The sequence below is a fragment of the Mauremys mutica genome, chromosome 2 (assembly GCF_020497125.1).
Source record: "Mauremys mutica isolate MM-2020 ecotype Southern chromosome 2, ASM2049712v1, whole genome shotgun sequence".
In the NCBI taxonomy this organism is placed as follows: Eukaryota; Metazoa; Chordata; order Testudines; family Geoemydidae; genus Mauremys; species Mauremys mutica.
In genome coordinates, this window is record NC_059073.1 from 299,894,937 (window position 1) to 299,913,810 (window position 18,874).

General features: G+C 42.1%; 1 protein-coding gene across 5 annotated transcripts in view; it reads right to left on the bottom strand.

The window, feature by feature from the left end:
• The window catches only part of LOC123362615 (MORC family CW-type zinc finger protein 1-like), a 95,501-nt gene that overhangs the window by 42,565 nt on the left and 34,062 nt on the right, over positions 1–18,874 (bottom strand). For all 5 annotated transcript variants that reach the window (XM_045003009.1, XM_045003008.1, XM_045003010.1 and 2 more), the window contains 6 exons: positions 18,285–18,358; positions 15,629–15,702; positions 10,537–10,680; positions 9,725–9,879; positions 2,882–3,010; positions 169–274 (listed from right to left, as the gene is read on the bottom strand). In XM_045003009.1, coding sequence (XP_044858944.1) covers positions 169–274; positions 2,882–3,010; positions 9,725–9,879; positions 10,537–10,680; positions 15,629–15,702; positions 18,285–18,358 — 682 coding nt within the window. The remainder of the gene's footprint in view (positions 1–168; positions 275–2,881; positions 3,011–9,724; positions 9,880–10,536; positions 10,681–15,628; positions 15,703–18,284; positions 18,359–18,874) is intronic.

Genomic DNA, 18,874 nt, shown 5'->3' on the forward strand with positions numbered 1-18,874 from the left:
CAATAGCAAAGTTTCACATGGTATTTGCTTTTGCAAATATTTCTATACCACGTATGCTTTACTGTCTGCATTTGTTTATTACTCTGGCTTCAAGGGAGATGGCTAATAAATGATACTTCATTATTAATATGCTAATCAGTGATATAGTATTGCTAATCAAAAGGTTACTTGTTTTCCAGAGGACCAGGGATCATTTCACAAGTCCAGATTCCACGGTGGTCTTTGTTTTCGATATCGGTGGACGATGACAGAACCCTCCATTTAAGGCAGATATCTAATTAAGTATTTAGAAGAAAATGACTATATCACAGCACGTATTAAAAAAACCCTCACCCCCCATTTATTGTGCTAATGTGATTAATGAAATTCAACATGCAGCTTTGACCGTCTCATTTTCCCTCTGTCTACTAACGTCTCTCTGAAGCTGTCAGAATTTTGGCACATTAAGAGAAATTCCAGCAAACGACTGCCATAAAAAAAAAAAGGCAACATACAACATAAATGTTACCTTTCCCTATTCCCCCAAAGCTCAGCTTTTCCAAGTTCCAGGACAGGCAGTGTTCAGCCCTGAACAAGTGAAAGGTTTTGAATGTCATGACCCATCAAGGCTAGAAATGGCTGATTCTACCACCCCAAACCTCTATTTGAAAGTCAGACACCAAGCTCACATTCTATGGCATAAGGCTTCCAGTCACACTAAAACAGAAGATACGGGGCCTTGAAATAGCTTTTCATAGATCATATCAGTGTCACATAACTTTTAGAGGTTTCTAAGATGCGTTAGTTATAATTTCTCTCCCTCTGAGGGCAATCCAGTTAGTTGGACTCATGTTAGCAAAGGAATCACCATGTATAATTTCACATTTTACATACAGTTTGGCAGATACTCCGCTTACTATTGTAACTTTAGATAATTAGTGTATGCTGTCCAACATTGTCACTTATGTTGGTGTTATTTCTACCCCGGGAACACTTGTTATTGAACACTTTCCAAAAGGTAGCTGACCACACTGCAGCAGGCATTCGGAAAATATGAAGTGCTGCAATACCTGTTGGGGAAGAACTAATCCAATTTGGGTTTAATGCCTTATTATTAGGATTAAGGTGAGGAGTATATTTTCTGAATAGTGGTAGTTACAGTGCCAACTATATTAGAGCAACTAAAGTTTTATGGATTTCTAGAGCAGGATCAGCATTTTGAAATATTTACGGATCAGTTAACCAGTACAAATGCTTTCAAGATGTTAAACTATATCTAACCATGACAAGTCACGAAATATTATATGTTAAATAGGTTACTGCTGTCTTGCTTGCCCCATCCCTCCCTTACCTTGCCCCTCTCGTCAATTGACATGAATTTAGCAAGCAGATCTAACAAATTTGCAAAATGCTTTGTGCATCTAAGAAATAAACTCCAGACTGCTTTGAAATGCAGTGGGTTTCTCCCAAATGGTGAATTACAACTGTATTGAAATGGGATGGGGAGACAAGATCGATGTGATTTCCAACAAGCAGCATGCACTGACATGGCTGGAAATGAATACCGTATCTACCACTGTAAAGCTGAACATTCCAGCTGTCTGGTGATCAATGGCAAGTGTTAGTGAGTCCTGACGATTCAAGGTATATCACAAGTTCCTCTGTGTAGTGGGGGAGAAGGGGGGGGGGGGGATATTTTGGCACTGAGCCAAGACTAAACAGCAAATTCTGGACTTCATACTGGTTCAAGTTTTTGTTATGCTAGAATAGCTTCAGAATCTTAATTGTATAGAAGTACCCTAATGGGTAATTTAAAAACAATGTTTTCCATCCACGTTTTTTACTTGACAAAAGTTTTAACTGGAGTTTCTGAAATAAAATTTAAATTTTTCTCATATGCTATAAATTCAAGAGCCAATTTAAATGTCATATTCTGTGCTCACTGTGTTATGACTAGCAGTTTCCTTTCTGGGAGCAGACAACTTAATGTAGGGAACACTTTATTTCTGTGACATTGATGTGGGAGAATTTACTTACTGGGCTTTTTCCTGAAAAAGCCTTTTATTAAACTTCTGACTCAGAACTGCAGGAACAGGAGCTCAAAGCTACTTAGTAGGATAACAAAGCACTGTAATATTAAATTATACTGTGATCAATTGAAATGTGAGATCAATTTCATACTAGGACACCAGAGGCATAGCAAGCCATCTGTAAACTCAGATTTTGCCATAGGAAATGGGAAGCTCAGACAATAATTCAAAAGTTAAAAAAGCAAGGTGTCTTTACAAAGATAATGTTGGTAAAAAGCAAGAAACAAATTAACAGAAGCTGAAAAAAACCCAAATTAAATAAAAACTGCCCAGTTTGAGGTTTGATCCTGTCCTGATGCAGAGCAATAAAGGACCCAACGTGGCATGGCAGAGAGGTGCACTGCTTGGAAAGAATGAAACAGCTTCACACAAAAACATGTTACGTAAGGACAATTTGTAAAAGGAGTTTGGCAAATTAATTTTAAACAATGGTTAACTATCAATTAAAAGCCAAAGCTGTGCTCCAGTTCTGCAGTTCTTCACCAATAACCCTTTCACTCTGGAGCATATCAAAACCGCAGTTTGTTGGCACCCTTTAAATATGATGCAATGAAACATACAGAAGTGGAACATGCACAGTTATAAAAAAAATTGCCGCGAATGGATTTTTTTTTAAGGGGGAGATGGAAAATGAAACAGAGGGGCTATAAGAAGATCTTCTGAAGGAAGAAGCACATGAAAGCACAGCAGTATACAGTGTCAAATGCTGGGGAAAGCTGGGATTAAGGTGTTTCAATTTAAAGGCCTTTTTTATTATCCTATTAAATCCTCTCCTTATTTCTCCTTTTATGTATCCAATTATATAAACTCACCACACTGAACCAGGGCAGAAATTTCCACTGCACGTCTTCTCTTATACTGAATTGCATCTGAGGGTTTCTCCAACCATTTGTCACTTAGATAGCCAAACGCATTCCAGAATGAAGTTACTCCTTTCTGACCTAAAGAAGTATATAACTTAAGAATAAGTTTATATGTAAACTACAGATGTTAGTTAAAGAATGTTCTTTGCAACTGGGGGACCAGTAGCTTTTAAGAGAAGTTGCAAGTGGGCATGAAGGTAGTTGCAGGGGTCGGCAACCTTTCAGAAGTGGTGTGCCGAGTCTTTATTTATTCACTCTGATTTAAGGTTTCGCATGCCAGTAATATGTTAACGTTTTTAGAAAGTGTCTTTCTATAAGTCTATAATATCTAACTAAACTACTGTTGTATGTAAAGTAAATAAGGTTTTTAAAATGTTTAAGAAGCTTCATTTAAAATTAAATTAAAATGCAGAGCTCCCCAGACCAGTGGCCAGGACCCGGGCAATGTGAGTGCCACTGAAAATCAGCTCGCGTGCCGCCTTCAGCAAGCATGCCATAGGCTGCCCATCCCTAAGGTAGTGGGAACAAGATGTGGTCTGGAAACAGGACTGAAAGATGGAAAGCATTCATGTGGGTTTAGAAATGGACACTCTCGTGGCCTTGAAATAAGTCAAGCCCTTCTGTGTAGTCAAATATTTACTTACATTATATGAGTGGGGATTAGTCCATGTTTGTGAAGTACTTTGAAGATACATAGCACTATGTAAATATTACAGTTTCTATACCGAATGAGGTAGTAACACACAGAGAGACCGGTGAGTCACCCTTCAAATGCCATTCTATCAGCTCAACTCCATTATAAGCTAAAGACTATTGTGAAATTCCAATTCACAAACATTTAAGAAAAAGACTAGGTATGTCTGTAGTTATCCAGTGCATTGCAGAGATAAGCAGTAATTTTCAATCTTCAACTTTTTAACGGTGATCTGCTCCACAAAGGAAGCTCTGTCCTCACACATTTTTAAGCCACCAAACAAAACAAAACTGAAGACAAAAAAAAAATCAACATTAACATATATTTGTGAAACACGCCTCTTTCACTAAAAGCTCCAGTGACATGGGAAGCATTTTCTAATATATTTTAGATAAATTATTACAAGACTTCCAAGGCAGAACATATTCCTATCCTCAATTTAGACAGGACAATGGAGGCACAGAGGCCAAAGTTTTGAAACATGGGTGTCTAAACCATTAGACTCCTAAATCTGTATTTAAGCCTTCCATGTAGAATTGAAAAGAGTGCTTAAATGATTTTAGGGCAGTGTCACCATTTAAAGTTATTGTTATTTGTGCTTACAAGTCACTTAGGTACTTTTGTAAATTCTATTTTGAAGGCCTAAAGACAGATTTAGGAGCTTAACTTACGGCATCTGGGTTTGAAAATTTTATCCCAAGTTTCGGTGACTTGCTCCAGCTCACATGAAGTCAATGGCAGACTAGAAACAGAATCCAGAGGTGTTCAACCACTGTTTTCTCATCCAAGCACTAGACCGCACTCCCAGAGAGACAACAGTACATACTAGGAATACACCATCATAATCAGCAAAAGAGGGAACTAATGCAAGCATGATGTGATAGTAGGGGGCGGGGCAGGGCTCGGCAGCTGTGGGGCTCACTTCTGCTTTGTGTCTTATATTCATAAAAAGCTTACACTCCAGGGCTTCAGCCAGCCACTGGCAGCAGTCAGGAAGGGATGTACCCGTTGCAGTGTATTCTGTTTTGTTTTTTATCTCCTTCCTCTGAGGTGTCAGGGATGGGCATGGCTGGAGATGGGCCATTGGATGGGGAGAGCCAAGACTCTGAGAGGGCTCTTTAGGGTACTTGGCTAACTGGTTCTTGCTCACATGCTCAGGGTTTAACTGATCTCCATATCAGGGGGAAGGAATTTTCCCCCAGGTCAGATTCTGCAGCATGTGTGTGCGGGTCACTTGACAGGATTATCTAGGAATATCACACAGGAGGTCAGACTAGATGATCTGGCAGTCTCTGCCTAAACTCTATGACTCTACATACAGACTAACTGGAAAGAACAATTATTTTGCTCATAAACACCTGGCAGAAAAGCTGTGTGAATTGTTGTAATTTTTTTAATTTTGATCAGTTACTTCGATAAACTTATTCTGTCAGATACTTTACCCTTTGCGGACCTTGCTTATTACATTGAGGTTCATATGTTGTGCCCCCTATTCCCACATTTATTTCAATGAGACTAAGAGTGTAAATGCAAATTAGGCTCTAAAGGATTAAACTTTTAAGAATTTATCTTATAAACAGCAAAAAATATTGGATCAAAGCCACCAGCTTGTTTAAGCACATAAATACAGTCAACAGAGTTAATCAGTTCCAGTCTCTCATGGTAAATGTAGCATCCAAGAGCAGGGCAATAATTACTTGGTATTTCTTTCAAAACATTTCTAGCTCTAGGAAGTTGACAAAGCCACAACTTCACTTGGGTACCATAAGCAGAGTGCTTGGAGTGGGAAGAATTGTTAAAGTCAATAAAAACGTGTGCTGCTATCAGTGAAAGTTGTGGGAGAAAGTAGGAAGGAAGGGTCATGGATTGCACCTCTCTGCTTCAAGTCAGTCTGCTTTAAGTAAGGCCCCACTTAAGCCTTCTGATCTACCAATTCTGCTTCAATTCATGCCTCCCTTAGTTTCTTTTCCCCTCAAACATCTCCATGGGCAGCTTCAAACATCTGGTACCAAGAGCCTTGCACTCTCTCTCCTCCTTCAAAGACCTTCAAAGGCAGGGACTCTGCTTTGTTTTATATTTGACAGGGCCTAACAAATACTATTCCATCACGTCCATCCTCTCCATATGCATATGTGATCCAATGCTAACTTTCTAATATCGGCCTATTAAAAAAACTCCAAAACACGTTAGTGGTTTGCAAAACAAGCCACCTCTATCTTGTTCTGTGTAAGATTTTTCTCCTTCTCTGCTCCATGTCATTTCTCTTGTCACCATAACATATCTTTTTATATGCTGTTCTCCAACAAGTGCCATGCACACCTGTGCTATCCACCAATATTAAATAACAATAACCAAGACCAATTGGATGGCTGATTCTCAGACCTGCACTGAAAGAAAGGACTCTGTGCACAGACATCCTGAGGTGGATTGGTTGTGTATGTCATAGACATATTTGGAGCCAAGGTCCGAAAAGACAAAGTTGCTCCAAAAATTAAAATGGGTAGTTTATGAACATCTAAACAACTTCTCCTACATTAAAGCTAAGTGGAAGCAGAACATCAATATAGCTTATGGTGCATAAGGATATGCAGCATTACAGGAAACCCTGTTCACTGCTCCCATCCATGCAAGCACGTAATTGTTTACTTCAACTAACTTCTTCTCACTAGCCATCTTCAAAAGTAAGGAACTATATACATATCCGTTTTAAGGTTTCAGGAGCAGTTTCTTATACACTGGAATTTAAAAACACTCTACCACTTTTTTCCTAGAAAAGACCCTCTATTAACTGCCTGTGTAGATGTAAGTGTTTCTTGTGCTTTCTTTCATACAGAGCAATACCGGCAGATCGATCATGTATAAAGGAAGGCACACTTGTCCAAGGTTGGATTGAGGCTACACTTGTCCCAAAGGAACCAGATATGTGGGGAGTTAATGCTACTGGTACATAGCCGTTGGTTAATTGACATACTTGCAACATTTGGGGGCTTTTATAGATAAGCACACTAGACAAAAAGGACTTGAATACTTCAGGAGGAAGGAAGGGATGATCTTTTACAAAACATGTCCACACCACCTGCTCTGTTTTAAATGTTTATATTACAACAAAGAAACAAAAAGCACAAACCCCACTGTGACAGCCTAAAATCTTGCATATGGGGACAGTGTGGGATAGGGAGCTGGGCTTGGAAATAAGTGTAGCCAGGTGAAACTAGACATCTTGAGCTACAACTTCTCTGCATTAGACAGAAATGCACATTATTTTTTAAGGAACGAAATCATGCTTAGATTTTTTTTAAAAGGCCATAATTTCACTCAAACTAGAGCACAATTATTCCAAGTACTACTATGGATCTGAATTAAATAGCAATATTGCATCTTTTATATGACAAGAAAGCTACCCAAAATTATCTGATTATTCTCAAAACCAAGATCTGATGCAGGAGCTCCGTACATTTTTCACACTATAGAAGTTTTCTAGTGCACACTGAAACTAATGAATAATTATACAAAAAGCAGATTACAGCATTGGTTAAAACAACATTGTTTGAACTGGGACACAGCAAGGGTCACATCTAATTTGTAAATACACGTAGAATCAATTTATCTAAAAAATGAACAGATGTAACATTTGCCTGTACTTCCAACTCCTTACTAGATGAGCCAAAATGCTCGCTTGATTTCACTACTCATAAAACTTGCACCTGGTTTCCTTTGTCTTCATCCTATGGCTACTGGGAAAGAGCAATTTCAGGTTGCATTTTAGGATTCCTTCAGCGGTACTTTTGACTCTTACAGCTGGATACCCATTTGGGTTTACCCTTTGTCATCCTGGCTCTAGGGCTTCTTGCTTTACACAAATTGAACTCAACTGGTTGACCCACCAGATCCTAGGATTCACATTTGAAAAGGTAGCATGCATTGTTATAGCACCTCCATCTCAACTTCATATCAAAGGATTTTATGTGCAACCTTTGCTCCCGTGTGTGGTCCCAGAGGCAGCAACAGTTGAATAGTGAGTAATCTCTCTGCCTCTATTTTCTGCGTGCAGCATGCCTCTAGGAATTGCAACTGGTTCAGTGTCTGGTCCACACTGACTCCCTCGGGTTGCTGTTCTTAAAAGCTACAATCTGATCCAACTGTGACGTTCCACTCCATATGATTTTATAAAAATATGCTAATAAGTGTGAATATAACGTAACTGGAATATGCTTCATGCAAAAGGTCTCTTGCTCTTGTAAGGTATCATTACAAAGCTTATAATCTACTGACTGTTCATCCTATTTGTATGAATGTATCATTCTTGTATCTGAAACTAGAAATATGAAATATAATTCTGAGGTCCTATTGTAATTATGCAAAGTGTGGGCCATTAATGGTGGTTTGGAATCTTGATGGCTCCCATTAACCAGGACAATTGACTGTAGACGGCTCAGTTTACTTGCAAGCCTTCCTGTGAGTCAGGCCAGGAAGAATGAAGGCTTGGGGGTCTCACAGGACTTGTGACCATGTCACCTAGTACTGGAATCCATCTTAAACCTGGTGCTTTTCCATCTAGAAGGAGGGGTGGAGACCCAGAGAGACAAAAGATTCCCGCCCTGTGCCAAAGCTATAAAAGAGGGTGTGTAGCAGGGCGGACCCTGCTCCGGCCCTGAGGGCTTGGAAAAGCAGCCTGGCAGGGCTTGAGAGCTGCGGCTGGAGGCTGGGCTGATGGGGAAAGTGGCTACAGCTGGAGGCCACGCCCCAAACTGAAGCCCTGGGGCTTATAAGAGGCAGGGAAGCTAGAGCCCAGACAGAGTCTCTCTCTGCCTTCAGAGAGGGATGGGCCTGGCTGCTTAGGGCTTGAGACTAGATACCTGAGTGAAGCAGGGCTGGAGGACAGGCTGAGGAGCTGGGGAAGCTCCAGCCTGGAAAGCCCCAGGCTGCGGCCTAGCTATAGGGCCAAAGGTACTGGGGGTTGCAAAGGACAACCCAGGGGTAGGACAAAGCAGCAGGTCCAAACCCCTTTGCCTGTGATGAGTGGGCTGATACTGCAGTCTGCCCCAGGGTGTGGGGCTAGACCATGACTGTCAGTAGCCACTACTGAGGCAAGGCGGGGATAGTAGCGTGGGGTTCCCCTGGGAGGGGGAGACCCAATTATAGATAGGGGGCACTGGGTCCAGGGAGGGACGCCGGGGCCAGGGAACAGGCGGGTCACCAGCCTGCCGAGGGCGCTCCAGGGCTGGACTGAGGGACATTCTGGGACCAACCAGCAGGAGGCGCGGCAGGGGTGAGTACGGCCCGTTTACAGGGTGAAACAGAAGAAAGCAGGCTACAGTCATGTAAAATCCCCTGCTTTTCACCTAAGATGCCTGCTGAAACTAACAAGAACTGTACTAGGGGAAAAGATTGGGCCCAGACTAGGAAGGAGTCCAGTCTGTGAAATAAGCTTAATGGAACATCTCTGAGGGTGAGATTTTATCTGTATTCAATTTCCTACTGTATTAGGCTTACACTTTCATGTTTTTGTTTTATTTTGCTTGGTAACTTACTTTGTTCTGTCTGTTATTACTTGGAACCACTTAAATCCTACTTTTTATACTTAATAAAATAATTTTTGGCTTATTAATTAACCCAGAGTAAGTAATCAATACCTGGAGGAGCAAACAGCTGTGCATATCTCTCTATCAGTGTTATTACAGAAGGAGAACAATTTATGAGTTTACCCTGTATAAGCTTTATACAGAGTAAAATGGATTTATTTGGGGTTTGGACCCCATTGGGAACTGGGTGTCTGGGTGCTGGAAATAGGAGTACCTGCTAAGTGGTTTTCAGTTAAAGCCTGCAGCTTTGGGGGACGTGGTTCAGACCTGGATCTGTGTTTGCAGCAGGCTAGCATGGCTGGCTCAACAAGATAGGGTTCTGAAGTCCCAACCTGGCAGGGAAAATGGGCTTAGAGGTAGTCTCAGCACATCAGGTGGCAGTCCCAAGGGCGTCTCTGTGACCGAACCTGTCACACCAACTTCCGATTTATCGGATGTATTTGATTAATTAACAGTGACACAGATTTTTTTCAAATAGCTATATAAAACAAGCCAGGCTAAACAATAAAGATTTACTTATTCCGATGTCCTTCCAGTACTGGATCAGATAATGCTCCATGGATATCAGCAAGTGGTTATATTCTTTAACATTGACAAAGGCCTGCTTATTGTGTGTTGGCTCCATGGCTTCTAAGGGCACATCCACCATTCCAACTGCACCACTGCTGAAACTGAAATAACATCAGTTCAAAGCATTTTGATCCAAGTTCAAAGAACAAGTCATTTATTTTGTTTGCAGCTGCCCTTGACTCACTTTAGAAACAGGTATTTCATATTAAGTAATATTTTTCTAATAGAAAATGGAGACTAGCATCCCGTCTGATCATAGTCATGTGCAGAATTATATTTAAATTACTTCATTTCAAATGAATACATGAAATAAACCTCAAAAATATTAAGTTCTAAAATGTGAGGACATGTCAGAATAGGGATAGGCAGGATAGGGAAAGGAACAGACACCAGGATTTGGAGGATATTAAAAGAGCAACACTTACATGCAGGTAAAACCTCAGAGAAACTGGGAACTCAAGAACTCCCAAGTTGCAATAAAAAATTCAACAACAGTGAGTTCCTCTAAAAAATTACTTTGAGAACTGCAGAACTATATTTTGAATGATTTATTCTTCCCTTAACGCATGTATATAACACTCAAAAATATATAAATAATCCATGTTGCACATATGCTTGGAAAGGAACTAACCTCTTTCAGGTGGGATCATGGATTTTAGATTCCTGTAGGTATTAAGAATACCTGCATTTTAAAACAAGGTTTTAAACCTGATCCCTAAATAAATAATAAAAATAAATAAATAAGAAAGAAAGCTTACCGAGACCCCTGTTTAAGATGTGGTCCCACTTTCTCATACATTCTGACCAAGCGACTGTTGTTATAGATGAACATTCCATCTTGACTTCTGTTTTCTATGTTTATTCCAAATATTAAATAGAGCTTCTTTGGCCTCTTCAATTCTCTAAGCAATGCAAAATCAATAAGCAGTTTTCTTTTATAAATTTCCTTTTAAAGTTTTTAATTTAATTTAATTTTACTTACTGTTACCAGTTTAATAGCCACTGTTAATCTGGTTTAGGAGATACAGAGATTGGACAGTTCACTTTAGCCAGAAATATAAATGATAAAAAAGTAGTATCAACCACAAAAACATGCAAACTTTTAAAGGCTAACATGATTCTTGGGTTTTCAAACTGATAGGACAGACTTCTGTATACTGGAAATTGATTAGAGGCAGATCACATTCTTCCATTTTTGAAAACAGAAAATTCCTGCTTAAAATCAAACACAAGCCAAGTAGCACATTGGCAGCTTGACATTAATGAAGACAGCATTAGCTGTTAACCTGCAAATTAAGACTGATAGCCATTGCTATGAAGATTTTCATGTTTATCAATATGAGAATAGCTAAAGACATTCTTTCGTTGCATTTGTAAAGGAAAAATGCTTTACCAAATTGGCACTTGTTTTCATATCATAAAGTTTCTGGCTGATAGATTTTTTTAAAAAATTAGGCATACTGTAACCATCATCCATTAGTAAGCAACACAAAAATTAGCCAGTTTCATTCTCAGAGTTGACTTGTATCATTCCATACACTTCATGTTTCCTCCCATTCAACTACGGGAGAATGGAGGGTTAAAGTGCCCTTTGGCTTTGCAGAACTTTCTGCAAGGAGCTACCAGAGTCAAAGAAACTAATCATGAACAAGGAGCTTCAACTAACATGAACCACATTTTGGGGGGTAGGCCTGAGGAATGGAAAGTATTAAAATTGGTATGAGAACTCCTAGGTAAGCACCATCATGTAATCACTACTTGTATGCTGCATCTGCCAGTAACATTAGAAAATGTAGCATTATCCAGTTAAAGGATTACACGAAGCCCATGTACTACAGGTGACCTTCAGATTTCAGGAAGTGAGGATTTCACTTTCGGTAAATGATAGTAGTGGACTTCCTTGAAGTGAGGTGTCACATAAGCAAGAATGTGTTCGCTATTACCTAAAGAGGCAGCTGTACACTTGACTCCTAAAGAGCTAAAGATTGGATTTTTTTCCTGAAAGATATGCTCTAGTTTAGACAGAAATGATTTTGAGGAAGTTCTATGTCCTGTATTATAGAAGAGGTCAGACTGAGTGATCACAATGGTCCCTTGTGGCCTTGGAACCTACAAAGCTATAAACTTTTTGTTTCAGAGTTGCTATCCATTCCAAAATTCTTGGGTCATTCCCAGGAAGTCTTAAAATAAACTCTGGACATCACATCATTGTGATGCAGTGTTCAGAGGAAGTATTACCAAACTGAGATTTAAAGCCATGAAGCAAAGAGGCAAATGTGATAGAATTACTTGTCCTGCAGGATAAAAGCAAAATAATCAAATAATTTTTCTGCCGCATTGACTGAAGTAGTGTGTTTTTTGCAATAGCTGCTCTCTCCTCATACTCCCTTAAAAGTTTCTGTTGACAGAGTGCACGGAGGGAAACTGTCTAGCTATACTGTGAAGGGTTTTGTGGGGAACAAAGGAATGATAGCCCAATGAAATAGGAATCTACCCACTATTATTTTGTTATCATCCCTACACACCAGACAATCCACCTGCAAGAGATTACTCTTCTGAGCAAGGTTTGAACCAATTTCACCTCTTTATAGATTATATATGGACATATCCATGGGTCATTAGATAGTTGGTATGGATTGCTACACACAAGAAGATTTTACAATCTCCATGCTAATTAGTCTCAGCCCACTAGTTGCTCTTGCAAAGTCTGGGCATCTGATTAGTACTCCATTTGTTCTGCCCATGTTAGGCAACAAGCAGAGTCTAATAAGGAAAAAACAGAAGACAGATAGGTGTAATCACATCATACTCTTCAAGCAGGAGTAAAAAGGGGAAGACTCAAATGTGAAGTTGTAGAACTATTAACTAAGATTTGTAACCTGTCCTTTAAATCGGCGTCGGTACCCAATGACTGGAAGTTAACTAATGTAACGCCAATATTTAAAAAGGGCTCTAGAGGTGATCCCGGCAATTACAGACCGGTAAGTCTAATGTTGGTACCGGGCAAATCAGTCGAAACAATAGTTAAGAATTAAAATTGTACGACACATAGAAAAACAAACTGTTGAGCAATAGTCAACGTGGTTTCTGTAAAGGGAAATTGTGTCTTACTAATCTATTAGAGTTCTTTGAAAGGGTCAACAAACATGTGGACAAGGGGGATCCAGTGGACATAGTGTACTTAGATTTCCAGAAAGCCTTTGACAAGGTCCCTCACCAAAGGCTCTTACGTAAATTAAGCTGTCATGGGATAAAAGGGAAGGTCCTTTTATGGATTGAGAACTGGTTAAAAGACAGGGAACAAAGGGTAGGAATTAATGGTAAATTCTCAAAATGGAGAGGGGTAACTAGTGGTGTTCCCCAAGGGTCAGTCCTAGGACCAATCCTATTCAATTTATTCATAAATGATCTGGAGAAAGGGGTAAACAGTGAGGTGGCAAAGTTTGCAGATGATACTAAACTGCTCAAGATAGTTAAAACCAAAGCAGATTGTGAAGAACTTCAAAAAGATCTCACAAAACTAAGTGATTGGGCAACAAAATGGCAAATGAAATTTAATGTGGATAAATGTAAAGTAATGCACATTGGAAAAAATAACCCCAACTATACATACAATATGATGGGGGCTAATTTAGCTACAACGAGTCAGGAAAAAGATCTTGGAGTCATCGTGGACAGTTCTCTGGAGATGTCCACGCAGTGTGCAGAGGCGGTCAAAAAAGCAAACAGGATGTCAGGAACCATTAAAAAGGGGATAGATAATAAGACTGAGAATATATTATTGCCCTTATATAAATCCATAGTACACCCACATCTCGAATACTGTGTACAGATGTGGTCTCCTCATCTCAAAAAAGATATACTGGCACTAGAAAAGGTTCAGAAAAGGGCAACTAAAATGATTAGGGGTTTGGAGAGGATCCCATATGAGGAAAGACTGAAGAGGCTAGGACTCTTCAGCTTGGAAAAGAGGAGACTAAGGGGGGGGATATGATAGAGGTATATAAAATCATGAGTGGTGTGGAGAAAGTGGATAAGGAAAAGTTATTTACTTATTCCCATAATACAAATGAAATTAATAGGCAGCAGATTTAAAACAAATAAAAGGAAGTTCTTCTTCACGCAGCGCACAGTCAACTTGTGGAACTCCTTACCTGAGGAGGTTGTGAAGGCTAGGACTATAACAGCGTTTAAAAGAGAACTGGATAAATTCATGGTGGTTAAGTCCATAAATGGCTATTAGTCAGGATGGGTAAGGAATGGTGTCCCTAGCCTCTGTTTGTCAGAGGATGGAGATGGATGGCAGGAGAGTGATCATTTGATCATTGCCTGTTAGGTTCACTCCCTCTGGGGCACCTGGCATTGGCCACTGTCGGTAGGCAGATACTGGGCTAGATGGACCTTTGGTCTGACCCGGTACGGCCATTCTTATGTCCTTATGTTCTTATGTTCCAAGACCTGCATCTTTGATAGTACCTGGGTAAGAATAAAGAGGGCAAATAATTTCCCAACAGCCAGGATGGCAGACAAGAAGGAAAGCTTCCTCTTTTCTAGCAGTCAGGGTATGGGGAAATGGGTGAGACATCCACCTCACTTAATAACAATTCATTGTGTTAAGTAGCGTTATAATGCAGCAACATGTTTATGTAAGTGGCTTCAAATCCAAACAAAACCCCAGTTAAGTGCAAGTATGTGTTTCTCAGATCCTGTAAACAGAGGAATGCCTTCAGTTGGCTACTTGAATGTCTGACCTTATGGATATCAGTCTGAAAGTGGACATTACTTTATATCATTCAACCTGGGTAATACAGGCCTATAATCTCCAGGTTCTTTGGACACTGAAGTAAATCTCTGTTTCCTTCTGTTGTACTCCTGGTTTGACAAATATGCCTGTATGTGGAGGTGGAGTCCTATATTCTGTTCAATTGCAATCTGTTTTGCATGTCATAAAAATAGAGACAAACAGCTACTGCTGCTCTAAAAGAAGATTCTATGCTTTAGCCTTGTTGACAAGGAGACTGTAATGTCCACCTGTAGGATACAGAATAATCATTTCCTCATGGAAAAATTTTGGGCACCCGTTGGACCCATGCTGAAAAGGATCTGGTAAACAAAATATAATCCAGCCTCTGGGTTTCCTTCTGGCTGCCCTAAAGGACCCACATGGAGGGACTACAAATCTCTCTTTTCCCTGAAGAGAGGGTGTTTGATTCAAACTGCTGTTTGTGGATATTAACTAGAAAAAGAAGCAGCTGACTCTAATCTAGCCAACAGATGGGTGTTGTAGGCTCAAGCACACCTTAAAATACTGTCAGGGTTTGACAGAAGCAGACTCCTAAAAATACTTGCTTTTATCCAGGATCAATAGCCCTAGGTCTCTAGCATGCTCCTATTCCTAACTGAATTGCCATGCTACAAGGTAGTGCTTTCAAAATGTCTTGTGTAACATTGATTAGATTTGAAGCAATGAACCCAGGCCTGATTTTTCGCCAATGTCTCAACATCAGAGAACCAGCATTTGAGCTTCTTTCAAATTTTTGTAGCCATATTATAAATATTAAACAATCTTGCTTTCATCTGATGTATGGGAGGAAACCCAAGTCTCTAAACAGATAAAAGAATTTCATTCTAAAAGATTCTAACCAAAAAATTACAAGGATTAAAATTTTTTCCAGAAAAGGGTAAAGGATTGGAGCATCCAAAGTAACTGAAAAGCACCTTGAAATGACAAACAGCTGCAACTTGGGAAAGCACTATTTAAGTATCAGACTCTGGATCAAATAACTATTTACAACATACAGTACACAACCACTTTTTCTGAAACACTGATTAAATAGTCTCACATCTTGCCTTTGTTTCTCCTCCAGCTTCTCACGCATTCTTTTTGCATTTTCTAGAGCATCTTGTAATGCAAGCTGAGCAGACTTTGAAAAAGCAGTAAAACAAGTTATTTTAGCATCAGTTAATACCCTATGGTTTTTTTCCCCAAGCTGCTTCTGAGAAAGTGAATATTCTGGACACCCACTGTACTTCCAAACCTATCACTACAGTCTGCTACCAACCCCGATGCTTCCAGACACAGTTAGTGTACTGGAGATTAAATTAGGATATATTAGAATCAGTGTTAAATTTTCACTCTGCTGCTCAGAGCACAATACCCCAAGGAACAGAGCAGAAGGCAGTAGGTTTTAATTAACTCTATTCCTCCATTTATATACATCTGAGGCCACAGAATGAAACTTCAATGATTCTGGTCTGTTTCACTTTGCACCCAAACACCTGTGGCATGGAGTGTAAGTTAGAGCAGTCAATGATCTCCAATGGCAGGGTAAGACACAGGAGAAAAACTATTGGTGTTTCTGACCAGTCAAAACAGAACCAACACTGATTTCAGTGACACTCTACAAGAGAAAGAAACAATTACAGTTGAACCCTGTTATCTCGACGGCCTAGGGGTTTGCCAAAAGCCGTCGAGATAACCAATGATCGAGATAAACCCCTATCCACCCCCCCACCCCCTCCCTGCCCCCTTACCGCGCTGCCTGCACGTGGCTGGATCCGGCAAAGCGGAGCCGGGCGGACGGGCGGGCGGTGAAGCGGAGCCGGGCGGGCGGCAGGCGAAGCCGGGACCAGGTATGTGGGGCGGGGACGGGCAGGGACCAGGTATGCGGGACCGGGCGGGCGGGGACAGGCAGGGACCGGGTATGCGGGGGCGGGCGGGCGGGGAAGCGGAGCTGGGCGGACGGGCGGGCGGGGAAGCGGAGCTGGGCGGACGGGCGGGCAGCGAAGCGGAGCCGGCGGGCGGGCGGCAGGCGAAGCCGGGACCAGGTATGTGGGGCGGGGACGGGCAGGGACCAGGTATGCGGGGCCGGGCGGGCGGGCGGGGACAGGCAGGGACCGGGTATGCGGGGGCGGGCGGGCGGCGAAGCGGAGCCGGCGGGCGGGCGGCAGGCGAAGCCGGGACCAGGTATGTGGGGCGGGGACGAGCAGGGACCGGGTATGCGGGGCGGGCTGGCGGGGACGGGCAGGGACCGGGTATGCGGGGCCGGGCGGGCGGGCGGCGAAGCGAAGCCAGGCGGAGGGGCGGGCGGCAAAGCGGGGACCGGTGGAGCCGGGCGGGCAGGCGGCAGGCAAAGCGGGGACCAGGTATGCGGGGACGGGCTGGCGAGGACGGGCAGGGACCGGGTATGCGGGGCCGGCTGCGGCCGGCCAAGCGAAGCCGGGCGGAGGGGCGGGCGGCAAAGCGGGGACTGGCGGAGCCGGGCGGGCAGGCGGCAGGCAAAGCGGGGACCAGGTATGCGGGGACGGGCTGGCGGGGACGGGCAGGGACCGGGTATGCGGGGCCGGGCTGGCGGGGACGGGCAGGGACCGGGTATGCGGGGCCGGGCGGGCGGGCGGCGAAGCGAAGCCGGGCGGAGGGGCGGGCGGCAAAGCGGGGACCGGCGGAGCCGGGCGGGCAGGCGGCAGGCAAAGCGGGGACCAGGTATGCGGGGACGGGCTGGCGGGGACGGGCAGGGACCGGGTATGCGGGGCCGGGCTGGCAGGGACGGGCAGGGACCGGGTATGCGGGGGCGGGCGGGCGGCTGGGGACGCGGGGAGCGGCGGCTGGGGAACCGCGCGGCTGGAGAGCCAGGGAGCGGGCGGCTGGGGACGCGGGGAGCCGGGCTCGAGATATTAGGGTTGGGCAAATCGACATAACAGATGAGAAGCCCATAAGATAAAGAGGGAGTTTGGCGGTTCCACTTGTAAAACCTCGAGTTAATAGGATTGGCAAGTTAACCGAGGTCGAGATAAATGGGTTCGACTGTATTACAATATTTTTGAATGGAGAGCAGAAGTTACGCTGCAGGTGATGGACCCTTAAAATAGATTTTGAGAATTAATCACCATACTTGCTTCTCCTTCCATCTACCACAATTTCACATGTTTTGCAAATGACATATGCCCTTCTACTGAGAGCAAGCCTTGTCTTCAGCATTTCGCAGGCAAATCATGAAAAATTCAAGTCTACATGCATGCATGGGGACAGAAGATTGGCGGACCAATGAAGGGGGGGAGCATTATTATTACAGCTTTATGGATATAATATCTCCATACATAAGCAGTATCATTATCACATTTAAAGGCAACCGGGGGAGGGGGAGTCATCTTAAAATATTTTCTTGGCAATGTAATTGAATCCAAGACCAGTACGAATAGCCACTTAATCTTTGTAAAACTCCTCAATAATGGTACACACGTAATTGACAGAAAAGTAGTTCTGGTTATCCTCCCTGGTGTTTAATATTACTTGTAAGCTAAATTTAAAAAACCTGTCATTACAACTGTTTCTAGCCTATTTTTTTGAAAAATTACATTAAAAAGAAATTAGGTACCTTTCCAAAAAAAAGCTACTACTGTTCATTTTCCACACTGACACTTGTGGCCAGTAAACATGGGTTGCTGCAGAGCTCTAACAAGCAATATTTCTGAATATGCTTAAGAAATATTATCATTGCTACAGTACCTCATTGACCTCATGCAGAAGAGATTCTTCTAAATGCTTTAATTGGCATTTAGCTTCTTCTACAGCTTGTTCAGCTAGAAAACATAAGCAAAGCAATTACTTGAAGTACAGCTTAGAGACATTATAAAATACCGTCTCTACAGAAAAAGAGAACATTTTTTGGGTAAACACTATGACAACCTGGAACTGTTAAATGTTTTAAATCTCAGATTATGCATTTGTGAGGTGCTGAGCATCCTCTGTTTTATTGAAATCTGTGGGAATAAAGGGCACTTAGTGAATGACTGAGACTGCACCATGTGAGCATCTCCTGAGGTACTAATATACTTAGTCACTAATTTAGATTTACAGACGATTCATAGATTCCAACGACAGAAGGGACCATTCTGATCATCAAGGCTGACCTCCTGAAGAAAACAGACCAGAGAACCTCACCAAAATAATTTCTAAAGCATATCTTCTAGAAAAAACATCTAATCTTGATTTAAAAATTCTCAGCAATGGAGAATCCTTTGTTCCAATGGTTAATTACACTCACTGATTAAAAGTTATGCCTTATTTCTGATATGAATTTGTCTAGTTTCAACTTC